Source organism: Fulmarus glacialis, unplaced genomic scaffold (genome assembly GCF_000690835.1).
Source record: "Fulmarus glacialis isolate BGI_N327 unplaced genomic scaffold, ASM69083v1 scaffold402, whole genome shotgun sequence".
NCBI lineage: Eukaryota > Metazoa > Chordata > Aves > Procellariiformes > Procellariidae > Fulmarus > Fulmarus glacialis.
Genome location: NW_009197003.1, coordinates 83,637 through 105,740, shown reverse-complemented (window position 1 = coordinate 105,740; position 22,104 = coordinate 83,637). Strand labels below are relative to the sequence as shown.

Genomic DNA, 22,104 nt, shown 5'->3' with positions numbered 1-22,104 from the left:
CCTACAGAAAATTCAAAATGCAACTCAAAATGCAATCATGTGGAGCAGCTGTCTCTGAAAGGACAGCTTTCTGAAGGAGTAGCTTTCAGTGATTTATCATATTATTTACCCTAAATATTCTCTCATCCTCTTATTTCCTTCATCTTTAGGAATATGTGGGAGGAATGACACTCAAAGGTAATAAAACCTTTGAGACAGCCTAATCAGTTAAGTCTATTTAATTACTATTTCGTCTCTAATTTAGAACTCAGATGTAAAGAACTGAAGTTTTAAACTTTCAAACTTTTTTTTCAGGTTCTTAACTTTAAAGAAAAGGGGAATCCTGAGGAATTACTTATGTAGGTCTCAGGTATGTGGGTTTTTCTTTTCCACAATTCTTTTCTGGCTTTCCTTCCCCCAGTCCCACTTTATCTATAAATGTTCTCCTTGATGTCCTTAACGATTCTGCTTTAGACAAATAGAATTAGATAACACATAGTTTTAGTACAGTAATGAATATGAAATCATGTTTACAGTGTTTGTACAAGTCAGGCTCATATGGAAATCTTTGATGACTTAGATTCTTGCACTTTCACCAAGTCGCTGCTGTCTTCATGAATTAAGTTATGGTTTGACTGTGACTGTTAACAAATATATACAAATATCTTACATTTCTTAAAAAAAGAGAAACTTGCTGATCTGCCTGTGATGGTTATATATGCCTTAGTTTAACAACTGTCATTCATGAGATTGTAGTGGATGGGTCAATTTTGTTGAACTTACTAAGTTATCGAAATAGTACCTCTTAAAAGTGGCTGCGTGTTGATCCCATAAACTACTTGCTAACTAAAATTTTTATGTGGAAGGATAACACTGTAAATTTGGTTTTGATGTATTCCTTATTTTGTACTGTACTAAAGCCTCATGTTATAGAATTCTTTCAGTTAAAAAAAATCAAGGACATCTCAATTAAAATCTTTATAGATAAAGAGGAGGAAGAAAAGAAAGCAAAGGAATTAGAGAAAAATGCAGTAGCAATTACCTGAGACCTACTTGTTTTTGAGGATGTCTGATCTTCTATTTTAATTAAGTATTTGGCAAAGGAAAAATAGAAAACTCCAAAATTACATACTTGATATCTTTGAAAACATCTTTTTAGAGACGAACTAGTAAAAAAAAAAAAAATGGGGAGGGGTGGAGGGGAGACTATCCTACAGAGTTTAGAAATCTTACTGTAAAGTTTCATGCACTTTTTATCTCAAGTGTATTCCAAAACATTCACAGATTCATTAATTGTATTCAGAAGACCTTTGCACTGATGGCTGTGGACAGGGCCTGTCTGCTCTCTGTAGGCTCTGCGCGACTCAGCTCTGTCCCAGCTCTGCTTTAGAAGATGCTCAGTTATGTTAACGTGCTGAGTCTGAGGTGGTGTGTGTCATTTCTCTGCTGGGCTTACTGACTTGACTAATATAACTGTGTGCGTTTTGGGTTAGCTCTGGTTGAGCTTTCCAGACTCAGGACTAGAGCAGATGGTGCCTGTCTGCCCAATCTGTGTAGGGGCATCTATATTATCTAAGTGGTTCTTCTGTAGGTGATTATATCACAGTAGAGTTCACCTGCTGTAACCACTGGGATTCTGTGGTGCAGAGCACTGTATAATCACAGTGTGAGCTAATTAGGATGCATGTCTGTTCTCCTTCCCCAAACATCTTCGTTCTCAAGAGTGATTGTCAGTTTGCAGTAACAGATTAGAGATTCAATGTGTTGTAAAGTGCTTCAGTAATAATGCTGTATAATTGTGATGACTTCTTACCAAGTATTTTGCATAGGAAGTTCCTTGTAATTTAGTAACCTATTCTGAATAAGTGGATATATAACCTGCAGCCACACTTCTGACCTTAGAAACATTAAGAATCGTTATGGATTCCGTTGTTTTTAGTTTTGTTTACTTGTTCACCGAAGACTTTCTAGACCGGCAGTCTGGAAGGTGATGAGCCTAATAGTTTAAAGAGGAGCATTTGTATTGTTTTCCTTCGTTTTGTTTAGCAAAATCCCCTATTACTGCTGACGTAATTATCAGTACCCGTTCAGCATTAACCATCTGAAATCAAGAGAAGACAGACAAACCCACCAAAAATTAAATGGTAGGAAAATAAGGATTAAAGACTTCATATTATTATTTATATATTTATTTTATTATAAACATCAATTTCAGTGTAGACCTCTGCATTTCAGTACTTCTCAATGACCTTACCTGTAACACCGCTCTAAAATCTGTTCCCTGTTCTGTTTGCAGCTGTAGTTTTCTTTAATCTTAAATAATACAGTCAGAGAAAATACATCACATACACATGTTGTTAGTTTATGTGGGAGATACTGGGCAGGAGAGGACAATTGAATTAATTTTTTGGTAGGGAAAAAAAAAAGTAACTCTCATAATAAGCTGAGAGCAGTTGAGTGTGTGTATGGTCTTCCTCAGCTGTGCGTCCTCAATTCTGTAACTTCTTAATCTTCATGTTTAATTCTTTAAAATTCCAAATTCAGGTTTTAACAGAACTATGTTTCCTTTCTGTCAGGAGAAATAAGAAATACTAAATAGTACCACCAGCATGATTCAAAAGAGTAGCATCGCTGTAGAGACAGGGACAAGCAGTAGAGAAAAGACAACTTGCTCAGATTATCACAGCAGCTGTTTTGTAGCTAGCATTGAGTAACATGGAAATAGTGAAGTTGTATTTGAAGTGCATGTTTTAAAATTATGTAGTCCTGATTTTTTTCTATTGGGCAGTAACTCTCTGTTAGTGATTCTGCGGTAATTTAGAAGTTATTATTTTATCAAGTGCTAGCCAAGGGAATAAATGCGTAAGGTCCAAAATCTTAAAAAGCAATGTTATTTACTGTTTAGTATAATTCTGGAGGGAATAGTCCCTAAAAGCAATTAAAATTAATTTTATTTAAAATTCCTTCTTATTCATACATTTTAAAGATTAATAGTATTGTTTGTTGTAGATGTAGGATAGATACACCTGCATTATTTTGTATGGCTCTGAATGTGGGAGTAGAATGACTACAGAAAATAAAACTAGAAAGTCTGTCTTTCCAAGGAAATAAAATTGCTGACAAAAAAGATTTGGAAGCTCCAGGACATACAGGTCTTAAAGTATCTCTTAGGACAATAAATACTCAGTTTTCAAATATGCTAGTGGAAGGAGTCTGTAGCTGAGACAAAATCACCCCTGAGGAAAGCCTGGCTGAAGAGTGGAGTATATAAAAAAGAAGTTCCTTTTGCAGTATTGTTCTTTTCAGTTGAAAACAGGATTATTGTGACAGTGTCTGTGAGAGGTGTACTAAGTTAATGAAATGAGCGTTCAAGAGTCTAATTCTGTTTTCTCAGGTAAATGCAATTGAGATTTTTTTTTTCTCCAAATAGAAATTAGATGTTGTAGGAGAGATAAAACAAGATACTGTCAGTAATGATATTGACAGGTGGCTTGTGAAAGGTTTTTCCAAAAATGGAGCATGTGGCTCGGTATTTTTTGCCCTGTAGAAAAAGACAGAATGGATTGTGTTTCAATTCTAAAGTTTTAAGAAGATCGATGTATTTGTGTATAGATTATCTCAGGGGTGTGGATAGGCACGGGAGCTATCAGCTTAAGGGAGAGAAGCACTGAATCTGTTCTTACATTCTTACACATTGAAGCACAAAACTTGTTAACAATAATACTCTGAAAGGTCTGACTAAAACTTTATTCCTGTTTTTTTTGGTGGGCTTTTGGTATTGACATGTTCTTAAACAAGTTTCCTTGGCAAAGCATGAAAGGGCCCAAGCTCTCTTGAGCTTCACTTGGAAAGTAATGCATGTGCAGTTTCAGTAAAATGTATTTCATACAAAAAACATCTGTTTGAGATCTTAAGAAAAAGAAAATGACGAGTGCGAGATACTGTTTCTTGCCTTATTACTGGGGATTTGGACTAAACCACTTTGAAGGCCTGACTTTTTAAAATAAAAGCACTAAGCATTTACCCTTGAGGAACTGGATCCCTCTTAGACATGTTTATTTGAGTGTGTTTTAAATTCTGTTACCATTTCCAAAATATGATTGCGCTGCAGGGTGGACAGACTTCCATTGATCTCTTAATATTTTTCTTGATCTGAGGTATTTAGTAGTCCTTTGATGCAAATTGTCTAATAATTATTTCTGTATAGAAAGTATTTCAGTTTGCAATACCTTGGGTAATCAAATTGGAGGAAGGACAAGCAAAAATTGAGAACGCTTTTTGTTTACTTTTTAAGCGGTTTTTTTTGCTTAGTTGCCTGAGATGATTTTTCTCTTTCAGAATGAACACAGTGATGGAGAAGATGATGGGCAAATGGGAGAGCCTCATATGACAGACTCTGAAAATGAAGATATCCCAAGGCAAAAAGACAGTGACTCAGATAATGAGGAGCCTCCAAATCACAATGTAAGTGATTCAGACAATGAAGCAGCTCATGGAGGGAAAGACAGTGATTCTGATACTGAGGACCGTCCAAATCAGCATTTAAGTGACTCTGAAAATGAAGATGCCTTAAATCATCGAGCAAGTGACTCTGAAAATGGAGAACCTCACAGGGATCACAGTAGTGATTTTGAAAATGAGGAATCACACAAGCAGCCGGCCAGCGACTCGGAGAGCGAGGAGCTCCACAAGCAGCCGGCCAGTGACTCGGAGAGCGAGGAGCTCCACAAGCAGCCAGCCAGCGACTCAGAGAGTGAGGAACTCCACAAGCAGCCAGCCAGCGACTCAGAGAGTGAGGAACTCCGCAAACAGCCGGCTAGCGACTCGGAGAGCGAGGATGTTTCCAGACACAAACAAGAAATAGAGTCTGAGGATAGTGATGGGGAGGACAGGAAGGAGGAGGTGCAGAACGATTCTCATCATTCAGATAATGAACATGTAAGGGAAGGATTTCAGGGCTCTGACAGTGAAGAGGAAGCTCCTAAGAGACGAAAAATATCGGACAGTGATGAAGAAGAGAAAGAGGAGGAGAAGACAGTGAAGAGGAAAACAGCTATCCTTTCTGACAGTGAGGATGACAATGAGAAAACACGTAAGGAACTATAGTGTGAAAACAAAAATGTGATGTGACAAGCAGTAGTGTTAGAGTTAAATCATTGTTTTTATGTGAAGAAAGCATCTAAGATGAATACGAAACCATAAAGCAAATCTGTTTTTAGAGCACAACTGCATTTGTAGAGGCTATAGTTCTAACTGCATTTCTGTGTGAATGTATACCTAATACTTTTGAGTAATAAGTAGGTCTAATAGAAGTAAAAGGGAAGACTGCAATGATCTTGCTTTACACTGGCATCTGTTGTCGTGTTGATTATTCCTGTTAGTCGTTTTTCTCTACTTTGTTGTTATTTCTTTAGTCATTTTTTCCTCTGGGTTTTTTTTGTTTTTTTCATATACTGGGGGTGAGAGTCAGTTTTGAAATTACAAGTTTTTATGGATAGATGTGGTGTATGGAAACTTCAGTTACTGATTGAATAAAACAGATTTTAGAATGGATATGTTTTTTAAGAAATGGCAATAATTTTGTCAGCTTCCCTCTTGTCCAAATTGAATTTGAGAGAATAGTTTTCTGAGAGTACCAGTTGTCACCTCTGTTACTAGGACATGTAGTAACGCTCCTTTCTGTTGGCAGCTGCAAAAAAAGTACGTATCCTTTCTGATGTCGAAGAATCAGATAGTGATGCTGCGTCAGAGAAATCTGACAAAAGGAAGGAAAATATTGTATCAGATAGTGAGGAAGAAGAAGAAGAAAGAAAAGAGAATGCTGGGAAGAAAAACGAAGAGAAAGATCTGTTTGGCAGTGACAGTGAATCTGGCAATGAACAAGAGTAAGTGCTTCTGGGAATATGAATTCCTTCAGGGTTGCACATAGTGAGACTGATCGTGAATGGAGAATGGATGAATCCCAACCAGAGAATGATTGTCCACCTTCATTGGTGGTGTGAAGAGGAAGGTCAGTAGTAGGTGGCAGAATAAAAGGTGGATCTCCACACAGTCGTTAGAAATTTTGCAGAAAATGCACTTTTCACTGTTGCAGTCTAAATAGATAAATGTTACTGTTACCTTCACAGGAACCTGATTGCAGATATATTTGGGGAATCTGGTGATGAGGAAGAAGAGGAATTTACAGTAAGTGTCATTGTGGATGTCTCTTGCTAGATCTAATCTTCATGGGAAGGTACTCCAGAATGACTGTTCAGGTTTGAACTCATGTTCAAGGATATGCTGTATCAGGAAGGAAGCTTTCTGTCTGCTGGACTCACTGAGGTAGTCTTTGGGTTAAACAACATTTACCACTCTTCTGTTGGGAGAGTTATTGGTGTGAAAGTCACAGGTGGAATTAGGAAGCCTTTGTTCCTCTTTCTTCTAGATTCTCTGCAGACTTATCTGAAGCTTTTCAAGCATCAGTGTCAGGTGCCTGAGTAGATGCTCAATCTTAATCCATACACTGATTTGCACTGTCTTTACCCATCAGGGTTTTAACCAGGAAGATTTGGAGGAAGAGAAAGGTGATGCAGACATGAAGGAGACAGCAGATGAATCGGACTCTGATGATAACATCAAAAGAGGGAAGCAGTAAGTCAATGTGTTACGTACTCCTTTGTTAATAGCAAATGCAAGATTTGGTGAAAGCTCCTCCAAAGACTGGCTAGACTTCTCAGTTTGGAAAGGCATGGGACTACGTTTCTACAGAAAGTGTGTTCTTATAAACTACGACAGAAGGTCCTCTCTCAGCTTGTACAGTTTAGTCTCTTGGCAGTCCTTAGCAGATTACCTGTGCTGCTGCTTCAGAGAACAGTATTTCATGGTTTGCATCAAAACCTGAGTGAAACTAATATCTAATCAGACAAGCATCTAACTCTATTTTTAGCAGTTCAGCATGGAAGTCACAGGTGTGTTTCTCTGCTGGTGTAAGGGATAAGGTATGGCAAGATGTGCCATCAGCATGTCTCCTTGTTTCCTTTCTGTCTGCTCCAGTAGAGTCAGAGCAGTGTATTGCAGGTACAGGAAAGCTAAATCTTTGTCAGCTTCAGTCACAGCTTTAGCACATTTTGAACCCTGGATATTATACATGTGTGCATGTTGTTAGCACTTTTCAGCAAGGTCTTCCAGACTTCTGAGGGCGTCTCAGAGCCATTGAAGCCCTTTGCTAGTTTCCCAGTCTGTAAACTGAGGATAATTAATTATCTTACAGGGACATTGAGACATAATGCTTGTAGATTTATTGAAAGGCTATGCTACAGAAATACAAAATTATTTCCTACAAAGACAGTAAGATCAACCCTCTTCTGACCATCAGCAAACTCTCTTCTTGCATTTCAGTATGGACTTCATGTCAGATTTTGACATGATGCTGCAACGAAAGAAGAGTATGAGTGGCAAGCGTAGACGAAACCGTGATGGTGGAACTTTTATTAGTGATGCAGATGATGTGGTCAGTGCTATGATTGTGAAGATGAATGAAGCTGCTGAGGTGAGTTTTCTAGGCTCCAAAGACACCTTAAAATCTAGTTCCATTTGATAGGAGAATCTTGTGATCAGTAAAATACAGAAATCTGACTGGTACTCAGGAGGAGTAATCTGTACACTGTGGAAAGCTTCCAATATCTAAATAACTGTTTAAATGTTATTTTGGAGAAAATATTTATTCATTTTAAAGATTAAAATTAGTTAACTTGCTAAACTTTGATCAGCTGAGATCATCTATCCTATAAAAAGGGATGTATATGTGTTCTATAAACTACATGAATAAGTATATCAAACATTGAGAAAGGGACTATGTTTTAATTTCATTGTACAATTACTAGCATATGTAGTACTTTGGTGTTTGTTCCTGAGAAGAACCCTTTTCTAAACTGGATGACAGTACTGTGGTAAATGATGGTAGAGCAACAGAATTATGGGAAGTTCTGCCTTGGCAGACTGCCTTTTTCAGGAAGTCATGTTTAATATGTTACTGTGCAAGGTTTATTGGGGTCTTGCCTTTTGTCAGGTATCTTCTGTTGTGGTTGTAGTTTTGTTGGAGTAGCAATCAAATTAATGAACAGTACTGTGAAACTCATTAAAACCAATTGGGGGGAATATACAGAACTTTAGAAAGAGGAATCTGACAAATAACAACCACAACAAAAGAATCTTCCTGAGAACAAGATAAGGATAATGTGTTTGGGGAGGAAGGGGAGAGCGAGATAGCGATCTGGGAGACAACTGAGACTGACTTGGTCTTGACAAGAAAGTCTTTCTTGGACAAGATGATAGCCAAATGTTTCAAATTGAGCCATAAAGTTTGAAATGCTGAAGAGAAGGAAGAGCTGAGCTCCAGTATTGTGGTGTCTTTAGTTCTCTAGCATGTGCCTGTCAAACCATTCTGGGGCATGAAGAGGGGAAGAAGGGCATTAGAAGAATCTCCTCCCTTGCAATAAAAAAACATTGTGCAGAAAGAGCCTTCAGTGGATTAAGATGAGTGGAAAGGAATTAACCACAGCAGGACATAAATCTATTGATTGTAATGGGTCTTTTTGATATGGGAGCCCAGGTACTGAACAATTAGTGACATTATGGCCTTGGATGATGGTCACTTTGAAACCTAGACTTTGTTTTAGCACATGATGCGCATTTGTGTGCTCTTACCTTACTTGCACCGTGCTTTATCCTAAACTTCTAGGTTATCTGGTTACATTCTTAGCTGAAGTGAATATACATTTTCTCATTCCCCATTGTTTTGGTTAGCTATTTTTCTGTTGTTCAGGTGAGATTTTACTTATAAAGTTTCTTGGTTATCTGTGCGTAGCTAGCATGGAGGACTCTGCATACCTCCAGTTTATTGCAATCAACCTAAATAACGAAGTAGAAAAAAAAAGTAATTTTGGGGGGAATCTCCTAATGCGATGCTTTTAAGGAAAATGTTGACTAAGGTGGGGACCCTTTTTTAAGAGAAGTCATTATATAATGTGTTGTGGGGCTGTAGGAAGATGGAATGGGTACAAAGTTAGTGTAATTGAAATAGAAGTTGCACTTCTCGTTTAATAGGCTAATCTTTTTCCTGTAAATGTTGTAAAGGATGAAATTGCTGATTTCTTTTGATTAATTTGCACTGATTCTTCAACTCCCTCCAGGAGGATCGACAGCTGAATACACAAAAGAAACCAGCACTAAAGAAATTAACTTTGCTACCAACTGTAGTTATGCATCTTAAAAAGTGAGTTGTCATTCTTCCAGTTAATTATCATCTTGGGGAATATTGGGAATTTGGTAGATTTCTTGAGTGACATTACAGTTGTACTGAGTATGCCGTGAAACAGTTTTGTTTCTTCCAAGTGAATGCTGGAGCTAAGTGGCCTCAAAAACCTAAAATTCTATGTAATTTTACCTGTTAATTTAACATGAAACAAACTCAAATGCACTATTGTGCTGAAGGAACATCGTATCTTAAGATTTTGATGTATTATATGACTTTGTGGCTTCTCTTTACTTTAAACTTTCTAGGCAGGACCTCAAAGAAACTTTTATCGATAGCGGTGTTATGTCTGCCATCAAAGAGTGGCTTTCTCCTCTTCCAGACCGAAGTCTGCCAGCACTAAAGATACGAGAGGAGCTTCTAAAGATCCTGCAAGAGGTTTGAAATGGACTTCTAACCATATTTGATTCGTAGCTTCTCCATGGTTTTACGATCATGTGCGTTAGGGAAATGTTTGGTGATAAATGTGCTGCAGCTGCTACCAATGGACTGTGCAGTGAAATACACAAGGAAGCAAACTGCAAAATAGATGTGTTTGTTTAAAAGTTGCATCATTTTAACGAGTCTTATGTTGTAGACATGCTGTCTAGCTGAACAATATTTAGCTAGGGAACTTCAGGCACTTTGTTGTTGTTACAAAAATTTTGCCCACGTTCACAACAAAGCTAACAGCTCTGCTAGCAGCAGGCCAGAAGACATTTCTGAGAGTCTCAGGTGAACTACAAACATGAAGTTCTCTACCCTTTCTCAGGGAGTTATGCGCTATGGCATTTCTAGATTCTTGATAAATCTAAACTGCTTAGTCATTTATCTTCCCTCGTTCTCAGTGGCTCATACGTTGTGACTGGTCACTTTAATTTGTCTTTGTGTTCATAAAATAAGTGTGGCATGGTCTTGGTAGTGAAGTAGAAGTGAAATTTTTCTTGCAGCACTGCTAGCTGGCCTTATTTGACTGAAGCTTAGAAATATTTCTCCTTGCTAAGAGTTTGCAAGAATTCTGCCTGAATTTAAATTATTTGGCCCTGCCTGCCTGTTTCAGGTTTATATGCAAAGTTTAGTGAAGAGTCATTAGCTATGTATCTGTGAGTTTTTCTCTCTTGTAGTCCCTTCTCTTTTCTGGCCTATTAAAGTATGCAGTGCAAGAGAAAGCCCGTCATGCCCAGTGTAGACTTTTAGCGTTTGTAGCTAAGCTGATTACTTGAATGTTTTTGCCATGTAAGTTTTTAGCTTTATAAAATGAACGCTTTGAAGGCAGTAACTCAATTCTTGGCTAATACAAGCAAAAGAACATTTGGAGTCAATAGTTCTGGAAACTTACTTAATTTTGTGTATAAAACCCAAGAATGTTAAGGCAAATTTCTAGGTTTTGGTGGTTGATACTTTAACCAATTCCTGGTGGGACAGTGAAGAATGCTAATTTTTTCAAGCTTATTGTGAAGGTGTGTTTTTGGTCTTTTTGCAAAGTTCAATGACACCATTAATATTCAGACATAATTTCTTGCTATTTTCTGATGTTTCCTTTACCCTGCAGCTGCCCAGTGTGAGCCAAGAGACCCTGAAGCACAGTGGCATTGGACGAGCTGTGATGTACCTCTACAAACACCCCAAAGAGTCGAGACCTAACAAGGATATGGCAGGGAAGCTAATTAGTATGTAAACCTCCCTTTGCCTTGCATCAGTGAGATTTCACTGAAAATTTAATTTCTGCATCAGTCTTTCTGTTCCGTGTTTTTTGCTATCGTCTGTAGTAGAATTAATTCTGCAATGTAGGAATCTCACTAATCTGTTTCATCGCTTTGTTTGTAGAGCTCTTAACCAGTGCTGTTACATTCACTTCTGCATTCACCTTTTCCTGTTCCTTTCTTTCTTGCTTTAAACCAGAGGATGGCACTTATTTTGCCCAGATTTTGTCTTGGCTAGTTGTCCAGACCTCGTGTATATGCTATAAAGGCAGAAAGGTGCTGCCAGAAGACTGTTTATTCCATGGACTTTGAGAGATCTTGGATGACTGAAAGTTTACTTCTTAAACAGCTGTAGTCCATGTGTAGTGCATTCCATCCTGAATGACTGCAAACTGATTATAAACTTGTTACGTTCTTTAGGAACTATTTTGCGTATTTCTAAACTAGCACTCACTGTGGCGTGCAGGAGTTCCTGACACTAAGTATTCTAAGAGCTCAGAGAGATTCTAAAAGAGCAGGCAACAGCAAGAGACTTTATGGATGAAAGCTCTTTCTTACTGTCCATAAGGCTGGATTTCTCTGAAATACTAAGGACTCAAAAATCACTTGTTTGGTTGAAAGGAAGCATAAATACTTGCCATAAACTTTGAAAGCTATATTTGATCACCGGAGTGATTTGGAGATAAACTTCAGAGGCCTAGCATTTGTTAACCAATTTTATTTTTTTTAATAGATGAATGGTCTCGACCCATCTTTGGCCTTACCTCAAACTACAAAGGCATGACAAGGGAAGAGAGGGAACAGAGAGATTTGGAACAGATGCCTCAGCGAAGGAGATTGAGCAGGTAGGAGTAGCAGGCAGAAACACGAAATCCATCTTTCTTTCTAAGACTCTATCAAGAAAAACAAAGTGGTGTGTAAATATTAAGGGAAATAAAGGGAAATAAAAGGATAATAAGTTAATGAGCTCTCTCTGTGTATAGATGCCTATAAAATTTTATTTTTCTTGTAGCTCTGGTGGTCAGACTCCCCGCAGGGACCTGGAGAAAGTGTTAACTGGAGAGGAAAAGTAGGTTGGATTTTTTAAAAAATTTTGATTAGAAAAAAGTATTTCAGTGGTGCTAACAATATGCAAGTTGTTTTGAGGTTTTAGAGGCAATGGTTATGCAGTGTGTTTGAGGCAGAACACGCTATATTGCTTGCACTTCTTTACATGTAAGATTTGTCTCTAACAGTGACATCTTTCTTTATTTCTGCAGGGCTCTTAGGCCCGGAGACCCCGGGTTCTGTGCCCGTGCGAGGGTGCCAATGCCCTCCAACAAGGACTATGTGGTCAGGCCCAAGTGGAATGTGGAGATGGAGTCCTCCAGGGTAAGCACTGCGGTGTGGGGAAAGCTTAGCCTCTCCTAGTGACTCTGTAACTAAGCTGTCTCTGATTAAGCTTGGGAATCTGTCACCTTCTTGCCGTGGTTCCTGCACAGTACGGTAGTTCTTTTAAGTGCCTCCTCTAATTTGAGTAGACAGTAAGTTCTGCTATCAAGTGGGCTGTTTCAAGCTCATCCAATACTTTCACTCAGGTATCATTGCTTCTCTAATCAAAAAGAGATTTTCATGTTAACTGTTCTAGAGTTTCTCTCTAGGGCGAGAATCTGATTACAGGCCTCTTATTTTAGAGCATTTCGAACTAAAGCTGCAATTCAATAAGTGTGTCACTGATATTTTTATACCTCTCCTAGTTTTTGTATCATCTTCTGATAATATTCCAGTTTGGGAAAACTTTGAGATTTTGGTAAACATTAACAGCTTCAGTAGAGGCCTTTGCCTTGCTTTATTTGGTTCATCCATCTACCTTGTACAGTTCAGTTTAAAAACGGAGTACATGGTAGAACACGTGTAAATGGAAGAAGTAATAATTGCTGTGCTTTCTGCTGTTATCTCTCCTGTGCATTAATTGAGATATTGTTTCTAGCCCGGGACTATTAAGAGAGGTATTAGTCGCTTGGAAAAACACAAGAGACGGTTTGCTGAACAGAAACGACTCAGCAAAGTGCATCGGGCCATCAAGTTCAGCATTGAAGGCAACAGGATGCCCCTGTAGCCATGACACTCTGCCTTCCCCAAGTTTGAGAGGTATCCCTCAAGGGAGGTGTGAACAGTGCATGTGCTTCAGCTGTTGGCAGTTTGCACATACAGGAAAGAAGTGTGTACACCCTAACTTAAACTTGGAAAACTCTCCTCTAATTCTCTCATGTCTGTACTGTGACCTAAAAGGTAACTTGTACAGGAAAAAATAGGCTGTAGCATATAACATTTGCCATGATACCCACCTCAACAGCTGACACCTGAATGACAGGTGTTAAATGAAAATCCCTGTACTCAAAAATAGCTTTGCACCACCTGTGGTTTTGAATGCTGTTCTGACATAATTAGGTTCTCCAGGTTTGCCTGAACTGACACACAGGAATTCTTAGCCCTTAGTATAGGACCACTCTATACGAACATCTGTGGCTGACATTTTACTGGTCCAAAGTAAGGCATTTTTCACACCTACTCTTTCAAGGAAGTTGAGTGATGTGAGACTTTAAGGGTGGTTGACAGGAGGCAGAGAATGAGACCTCTACAGACCAGGGGGAGAAGAATCCCCCCCTGCTGTTAATGCAGGGTGGAGGGACATCAATCGATGACATACATCAGTGTGGGAATTGTTTTGACAGTGTCTAGTCTGCATTTCAGTTCTGTGAGCAGGGCTGCCACAAACTAATAGTGACAGGAAGAGGCTAGCACAAATGGTAGGTAACTGTTGAGTTTAAGCTTCGTATTTATTTGTTTAAAAAAAAAAAAAATTAAAAATCACTGTGAAATTCCAGATATAATTTCAATGAATAGTGAACAGTTTTATGAATAAAGTTTATTTAAAATCAGTGTGTCAGGAGCGCCTTCGTCCGTGATGGAAACAAGAGGTTCAGTTTCTAATAGATGGTTTTTGTCAGATATTAAGTAGCATGTTCTGGATATCTCTGTTTCTCCCAAACTTAAAAGGTGTGCAGTTTCCATCATTTATTGTTTCTGGTGTCTAGTTAGGGGAAATTGCTTTCTAGGAAGTAATGGCTATGGATTGGAAGGTTCTTGCTGTTTGTCTTCAGTGGTGTTTCTTTACAGAGTCACTGTATTTAATCTGTGCAAAATAACTGCTGCGTCAGTTTTTCATTTGCAGTTAAAATACAAAGATGAAATGCAATAACTCTTCTAATAACTGGTCAGCTTAGCCATTTCTTTTACTTTCCCCTACACCCTTTTCCCCAATAATCTCTTGCTTTATAAGTACTAATCAGTGACCTTTAAAATAAATTACCGTTTGGAATTCATATGTCAATTCAATCCACCTCAATTACTGTGTATTTGTATGTAAAAATCTTCCCCCCACAGGAAGCCTGTATGTATGACACTGTAGTGCAGTTTATTCCTGACACTAAACTCCAGCAATATAGATACAAAACTATTCCAAACTGTATATTCAGCTGGCATGTGAACAACTAACACGGTTATTAATCCCTGTAATGTGAAAGCTTTACTGTGTGATGTTTGTGAGTGTGACTACCTCTATATATGTGATGCATATATTGGGGGAATCATTTTATCCACTTTGCTGGGAGAGAATGCGTGCACACACACACAACCAGTTGGAACCAGTGGCTTCATCAGCTCCCTCCTGCAGGTTTAACCTTGCATGCATCGCTTTTCTTGAACCTCTGGGACGTCTGCTTTTTTTCAGTGGTAATTATTAGTTTTATTTTTTAAGTTCCAGGGGACCTCTAAGAAAGGGGTGAGTCGGCTGGACAAACAGATGCGGAAATTCACAGATATCAGGAAAAAAAGCAGATCGGCCCATGCAGTGAAAATCAGCATTGAGGGCAATAAGATGCCATTGTGACCCTTCACAGAATACCCCATGATCTCTGCTGTAAGACAATACACCCATAGACTCTTTGGAGACCTTTAAATTTTTTAACAACTTGTTTGGGTTTTTTAGTGAGTCTTTAAATTGTTGGTTCAGGTTCTGGTATAAGATGTTGTCCGAGGACTGTGAATATGGGGACTTCTTTCTCCTGATTGTATTTAAACTTGCTCTATTGTGTCCTTTGTACAGATCACGTATTTGTTGTATTACAACACTTTAGACAATAAAACATCTTCTGTTTTTTTGGGGGGCTGTCTGTTGATTGCTGAAGAGAATGTATGTGTGGACCACCTGGTATGTGGAAAAGCTGCCAATTGTTAATTTTCTGTTTACCGTTGTCCATTTCCTCTTTATTCAGTGCTTTATTAATTAGTTGTTCTGTCTTTGGAGATCTACATGTATTGGTTTTGATTAGAAATACTGACCGTCTTCCACCCAAAGGATTTAATTTTTCATGAAATTATGATGTAAAGTTCAAGAGACCAGCAGACCAACCACTAAAAATTCCAGCGGCTTCCAGTTAAAATGCTTGACGTAAGACAGACAGCGGTATTTCACTACTATTGATCCTCCATGCGAACAGCAAAGCCTTCAGCGGTGACTGCTATTGGAGAAAAAAGGTCTGCAGCTGATGGCCATTTGTGACGTGTGATTCCATAGATGATTATTTTTTAAGTGAGCCAGACTTTGGAATCGAGCTTAGTGAGACTGCTCAAGAAGACTGAATATCAGAGTGCTGGACACTTCTTTTTTGGGTGCTGTATGCAGCACTTAGATTGGCTGTGTGGAGCCTTTGCTGCAGGGCTTGATACTGCTGTGACTTCATTTTGTAGAGTTGAAAGCCATGTAAATTTTTTTCTTTTGATTTGCTCTGCTATTTGGGTATCTCAAATGTGTGTTGCTCTGTAGCCCACCAGTGACTTTCTGAAAGGTTTTTTTTGCCAGTGGTAAGGAGAAGATTCCTCTCTCTGCGTTAGGGGGATAATGCTACTATTTCTTTGTCCCTGGTGCTACAGAAAGACAGCAGAGCAACATTTTGTACCTCTGCTTCTTTACCTCTACCTCTGAAAATCTTTGTCTGCTGAGCTTGCCTGTAAGAAGAGGACTCTTCTCCTTGCATGGATAACTGGCAGTTGGGATTTCAGTAAGAAAGTCACCTTCGTGCCAGAGGAGCACAGCCCATGTGCTTAATGTGAATTCTTTGAGGTAGGGATCTTGGTGGTGGCTGACTTAGAGGTGCTTGGTACCTCTGGCATCTGCTGGCACTGATAACGGAGAGGATGTAAGTACGTGGATGGTCACATTTTAAGTATGCTGCGAGGCTGAAGGGGACCGACAATAAAATAAAGCTGTGCGCTGGGACACGAACTTGAAGCAAAATGGAAGGAGGATGCCTGCGCTGGATGGCGCCTACCAAAGGAATTCTGCTCATGAGACTACTTCACCTACTCTTGCCAGGTATGCTTAGGACACAGTAACTGACATGGGCTGTGTGTTCTTAGCATGCTGAGAGTTTCAAGGGCTTGGGGTTTTTTTTCCCATTTTTAATTAAGACTTTATTGAAAGACAGGGAATTTGGCCCTGAAGGTCTGTGGGTTAGGATGGCCTTTCTTTCTTTTTCACCCTCCCAGCCCCCCGAATTTTTTTTTGTAGTTCTGGTACTGCAGTGGGGTACTGTGGGCTATTTTTAAATCCCAAGAGATGTTTCCTTAAAGTACTGATCCTGCAGTCTCGTGCAGTCCTAACAGAGTTTCCTGCTATCAAAATAAATCATCATGGCTCAGCATCATGTGTTCTCTGAGGCAAACAAAAAGGTTCTGTTTCTTGTGGAATGGTAATAATGGACTTTTATAAGACTTTGAACAAAGCTGAGGAAGAGAACCACTCATCAGTGTAACTTTTTTTAAAAATTAAAACTTAATTGTAAGAAAGGTCACAAAATCAAAACATCTTTTGACATGGATCACAAAGACCACCTATTAATTGCGGCAGAAAGCAGCAGCAGAGAAAGGCGATTCTGGAATGATGGCAGTGTAGCTACTCAAAGGGGAGAATTAGTTGGGGGATATTCCTCTGGCCCACAGGTGCTCCATTTCACCTGCATTTTTGGCATTGAACACTTCTTTTAAGAATGTGAAGCTTCTTATGATGTGTGGGGAAATCAACCTCCTAGAGGGATGGGTAGGTGCACATGATCAATCTTCCTTTTGTTTTAGGATGATAAGAAAAGTTGTTTCTTGCTGTGGTTATGTGTTATTTTTCCCCCACCACATGTGTTCAAATGTATTTCAAGTCTGAATCACTGGTTTTCATCAAATACTGGGAGAGATAAATTGTGTACATGAGGGAGTGGGGGTGTCTTCAGAATGAAGAAAAGGGTTTTTGGTCTTAGAGAAAGTGTGAAAAATGGACAGTTCTGTTACTTGCTACTTGTGCAGCTCTGGGTTGCGTAGTTCCACTGCTGTAGTACTCTGCCCAGAGTGGGATGGGGGGGTGGAGGCACGTAGCCCATCTTCATGCCTTTCCTTGCCAGCTGCTGGAGCGGAGCTGCACCATAAGTAGGGCTGCCCCCTGAGGCGCAGGAGACAGCATTTCCCCACAGCCCCCACCAGTAATCATTTATTTATTTCAGAATTCTACCATAAAATCGTTTTATGTTTCTCCAGCTGCAGCTGGGTGGATTCCCTCTCAGTTTGTCCAAAGCAGTTTGTAATCCATATTCCATACAGACATTGTTTTGTATCAGAAAATATTTGTATTTTAGTAAACTAAATTGTACTTGAGGTAGCAGTTCTACTCAGTGACAAAACTTCACAGATCCCCAACTGCTGTGTTCTGCATGGTGTTTCATAACTAGAGGACAGACAACACTACCAGAAATGCACTTCTTCCTTTTCTAAGCAACTAATTCACACAAAGGACTATTTGCCTGTTTTTGTGATACGTGTGTATGCTTGAGAAATGGAAAGCTTTTTCTTTCTCTTAAAAAAAAAAAACCCACACCTTTCTGATAGGAATTTACATTAAGAAAAGCTGTAGTCGTCTTGTTTGTTATTTGCAGAACAGCTCTTTATTATGCACAAGTATTTTACTCAGTAATACTTGAATGAACAATTTAACCATTTAAAGTAAAGGAAGACTCAAAATTTCTTTGAAGATAACCTTGATTTTATACTGTTAATGACAGGAACTGCATAGTGTCTTTGACTGAAACACACTAATAATAGAATTGTCCCTATTTTTAAAGATGGTATTAAGAAAAGTTAATGGTAGAGTTTTCCGAATCTGCTACACTTTCAACAATCTCTTTAATCCACGGGATGTAGTTGGATACTCTCGTATATACACCGTATTTTCCTTTTTCAGCACAGCCCTCACCCCAGCTTACAATCCCCAAGAGAAACCAAGTGTTGTGGTAAGACACTGTGAAAGGGCCACCGCTGTCCCCTTTGCAGGCGTCTGCAACTTCAGTGTTGTAGCCTGCGCAGAACATGTTGTCAGTGATGAGTCTGTCTGTTGACCGCTGGCAGGTCTCCATGCTTACAATGGGCAGCCGGACTTTCATGAGGAAACGCAGAGTGGAACCTCTCTCGTGAGTGGCACCCCACCCGCTTACCATCCCTGTTCGTCCTTCTTCAGATAGCAGGGTGGCGAGGTTTGGGCTTGGAAGGCAGATGGGAATTACATACTCATTAAAAATAACGTCACTGCTCAAGTACAACAAGGCGATGTCACTGTTGTAGTCATTTGAATCATAATGTGGGTGTGTCCAGCTCCGTTCCACATCAATCTTCTGTTCTTTGAATTCTCTTTGGTATTTGTCAAAGTCTCCTGTAGTCATGACAAGTTAAAATGTTAAGCAAAGTGTAAACAGCCTCTACGGTATTGTGAAGTAATGCTTTGACCTTTCGTCCCCAGGAGTACAGACCAAAACAAATTATGCTCTGTAGCAAAAATTCCTTATTCTGCAGATGGTGATCCTGCAAATCACCCTCACCACTTTGCCCTTTAAGGGCAAAACAAAGTTGTTGACTGGATGAATAGATACTTAGATTATGGCTTCCGGGCTAGGGATTTTACCATAAATACTGTCAACGCTTTTTAGTAAGCACTGTATTTTGAACAGTTCATCTAAGTTTCCATGGGACTTTGTGTTTTCCCCCTCAGGAACATGACCTAAGCATTAAGATGCAGCCATGGATAAGGCTGAAGAATTGCTCCTGACAGTTACCCAGGGCTGTGTTCTGTTTGCTCCTGTTGCATGTCGCTTTTCTGGAGGTTTCAAGCACAAGATTGTGTTTACTGCAGCATTGCTGCTGCAAGGGGTTCCACTTCCTGCTATTGTAACGCATGTTGTCGTACATTACATTACAAGGGAGAGGGGTTTTCTGCTCTGAGACAATTTACAGGCAATGAGAAGCAGGCACCACAGCAGGAAACTGATGTTAATAAGGCTGATTAAAAAACAAAACTGACTTGAGAGGAGACCCTCACCTACAGGAATCCTTCTTCCGAGATGTACCCTGAGATGTGCTCAGTCTCCGTGCACAATGCCTTTGCCCAAATGGGAAACAGAAAAAAGGAAAAGCTGTGCATTGCGCTCCCACGTTCTCCATGGAAACAAAAGGGACCATTTGGAGCCCCTTTGCACTTAACTGTTGCCATGAAAAGGAAGTGTTCTGTAAATCTGAGTCAGGTTGGATGTGTCTGTCTGTTTCTCAATCGTACCTTACTGTGGTCACATACAATGCAAAGCACATTTTAAGGAAGAGATTACTCCTGTATTTATACAACACACAAATTGTACTCACCTACGGTAACATGGTGTGGTCTGATGAGATCAAGGCAGTGAGCAGCAGTGACCACCCAGCGACTGCTGATTAAACTCCCTCCACAGAAGCCAATATCTTTACTATTCCGGATCAAAACCTGTGTGAAAGATGAGGAAGAACGTGTCACCAGGGCTGTACTAGGTACGTATGCACACTGTCAGGCTCTCTCTGGTCACTGCAGGTTCTGTATCTTGAAAGTAAGTAACACTTCCGTTGTTAGTAACGACTACAGTGCGCCAAGCAAAGATGATGATGTTAAAACAGTAATAAAATGAGTGCACATCTGTGACAATGGAGCAGAATATTATGATGAACTAAGCTTGACAAAATCAAATAGGATTAGAGCTATGGTGACTGGCATTCTTCTAAGGAAACACCTATGACTGATTTTTCATGTGGCTTCAAATTTTCTGGAGGTGGGGGAGAACAGTAACACAAGGTGTATTTCATTGGTACTCAGGTTAAAAAAAGAAGAGAGTGGTGTTTGTCTGTATGAACAAGGGATAGAAAAGAGTGTTTCACTTTCCCAGTTGTCAAGTGAAAGTGCAAGAAAGAGTGGAGATTCAGAAACTGTTATTTTTCCTTTTAGTGGTAATAAAATTTGGAATGATCTTCAGAGTAGAAAATCGGAAAGTAAAAACGCTGCTTGGTGTTAGATGTTTGTCTTGTCTATTCAAAATTATAAGCTCCATTAATGCCTCAGCATCTCTTCAGTTAAATTCTTCCCTGAACCTGTTATTTCATGTGTTAACCAATACAAGATTCAATTACGAATTGCCTGATGTAATGAAAATTTAAAACTTCCCTGATGGTAACACTTTATTTCAAGAAGAAAGTGTATCGGTTAGGCAGCATTCAGACTACATTCCCTTCTCCCAACCCAAAATCAGGTCTCGCTTGATGAAAAGGAAAGCAGCTGGTGTTCCTCCTAGAAGCGTGTAAGATGGCAGACACCCATACAATTTACTAGTCGTGACATTTCAGCTTGCAAAAGTGCACAATGATTGCATGGTCCACACAGGCTCAGCCTACTATTTTTCCACCTCCTGATGTGTGGAATGGGAAAAGCCTTTTGTGTGACAGCAATAAAATAAACTGACCGTAACCTGAGTTTTTTTAGCTCAGTCTGTTAACTTTCTATGCACAAGCCCATAAACAATAATAGTACACTGATGAAACAGAGACAATACAAATAGTGAAAATTAATAACAAATAAGGACACACCCACACATGGTTTTTTCCCACCCCCACCCCCCAACCCCAACTCCCAAAACCAAGATTAAAAAAACAAAACAAGCTAGTAGAAATGAAACAAACACTGAAACACTTCAGGGAGGTTCCCCTACTTGCCACATGCCACTCACCTTCACATTTGAGCCCTCTCAGTTTTATCTTCCTTACCGTAACAAGTGTGAAAAGCTCAGCATTCTAATGAAGAATCTCACCTGGTCATAGAAAAATACCACCAGCCATTCCAAAAGGAGTCAGAAGCACAGCTTTTCACCAAAAACTTCTAGAAACAAAGAACCTGAATAACAGAGCACGAGAAGATCTGACTGATGTAGTTAAGAGATAAAGTATTAAGCTGAGATCACAAAAGCGCATGTATCTAGGATGGGGGAAGAATGAGAAGGCAACTAAGATACGCATCATCAAAAAAAAACCTGCAGAAGTTTGAGACATACATGAGGTTGGCTTGCTCTCAACCTGAAAAAAATTTTATAATGGCTTGATGAATTCTGCTCCAGAGGGAACCAGTGATGGTCACGTAAGAAAGCATTCAGGTGTGGTATTTATGGCCAGACTGGAAGAACAGCATTACCTGCCAGGGGCAATGCCCACGATGACACAAAGTTCCTCCCGTTATTCTGGAGTCATTGTGCTCTGAAGTAGAGCTGACGTTTATCTGGACGAATGGAGGCGTGTCTGAAACATTTCCCCAGTCACTGCTCTGCCTAAGCCCATCCGGCACGGTTTGAATAGCCCCTGTTTTGTTCTGGCCAGCGCTCTCCCCGGTTTGGTTTTGCCCAGCAGCATTTTCCATCATTTCTTCCTGCCTGGCAGCAGGCGCTGTGGTCTCGCTCTGCCACGCAGGGCCCCGGGTCGGCCCACTCCAGGGAGCCGGGCCTCTCCCGGGCTTGCCAGGCCCGGCGCTCCCCTCCGCTGCCTCACCCTGCTCAGGGACGCCCGCCTCCGGCCCAGCAGCACCATCCCCCGGCGGCTGCTGGGTAACAGAGGCCACCAGTGCCTCATTCCAGCTGGAAGCATCTCCCGCCACTTCCGTTTGTCCAGCATCACCCTCCACGTGCATGCTCTGCCCAAAGGCGTCCTTTAAGGTCCCCTTGTCTCCACCAGCAC

The 22,104-nt window shown here is 39.9% G+C and overlaps 2 protein-coding genes across 2 annotated transcripts in view; one reads left to right on the top strand and one right to left on the bottom strand.

Annotated features, from left to right (window-relative positions):
* Positions 1-15,031, top strand: part of IWS1 (IWS1 homolog (S. cerevisiae)) — a 17,033-nt gene extending 2,002 nt beyond the window's left edge. The window contains exons 2-14 of the mRNA XM_009572368.1: positions 4,318-5,071; positions 5,669-5,864; positions 6,108-6,165; positions 6,512-6,612; positions 7,360-7,510; positions 9,153-9,235; positions 9,523-9,652; positions 10,806-10,923; positions 11,690-11,801; positions 11,969-12,025; positions 12,216-12,327; positions 12,926-13,086; positions 14,756-15,031. Coding sequence (XP_009570663.1) covers positions 4,351-5,071; positions 5,669-5,864; positions 6,108-6,165; positions 6,512-6,612; positions 7,360-7,510; positions 9,153-9,235; positions 9,523-9,652; positions 10,806-10,923; positions 11,690-11,801; positions 11,969-12,025; positions 12,216-12,327; positions 12,926-13,054 — 1,968 coding nt within the window. The 5' untranslated portion in view covers positions 4,318-4,350 and the 3' untranslated portion in view covers positions 13,055-13,086; positions 14,756-15,031. The remainder of the gene's footprint in view (positions 1-4,317; positions 5,072-5,668; positions 5,865-6,107; positions 6,166-6,511; positions 6,613-7,359; positions 7,511-9,152; positions 9,236-9,522; positions 9,653-10,805; positions 10,924-11,689; positions 11,802-11,968; positions 12,026-12,215; positions 12,328-12,925; positions 13,087-14,755) is intronic.
* A 3,136-nt stretch (positions 15,032-18,167) lies between these two features.
* LOC104072794 (coagulation factor IX-like) overlaps positions 18,168-22,104 on the bottom strand; it is an 8,769-nt gene continuing 4,832 nt past the window's right edge. Inside the window, exons 6-8 of the mRNA XM_009572369.1 lie at positions 21,569-22,092; positions 19,726-19,843; positions 18,168-18,745 (exon numbers count right to left, since the gene is read on the bottom strand). Coding sequence (XP_009570664.1) covers positions 18,168-18,745; positions 19,726-19,843; positions 21,569-22,092 — 1,220 coding nt within the window. The remainder of the gene's footprint in view (positions 18,746-19,725; positions 19,844-21,568; positions 22,093-22,104) is intronic.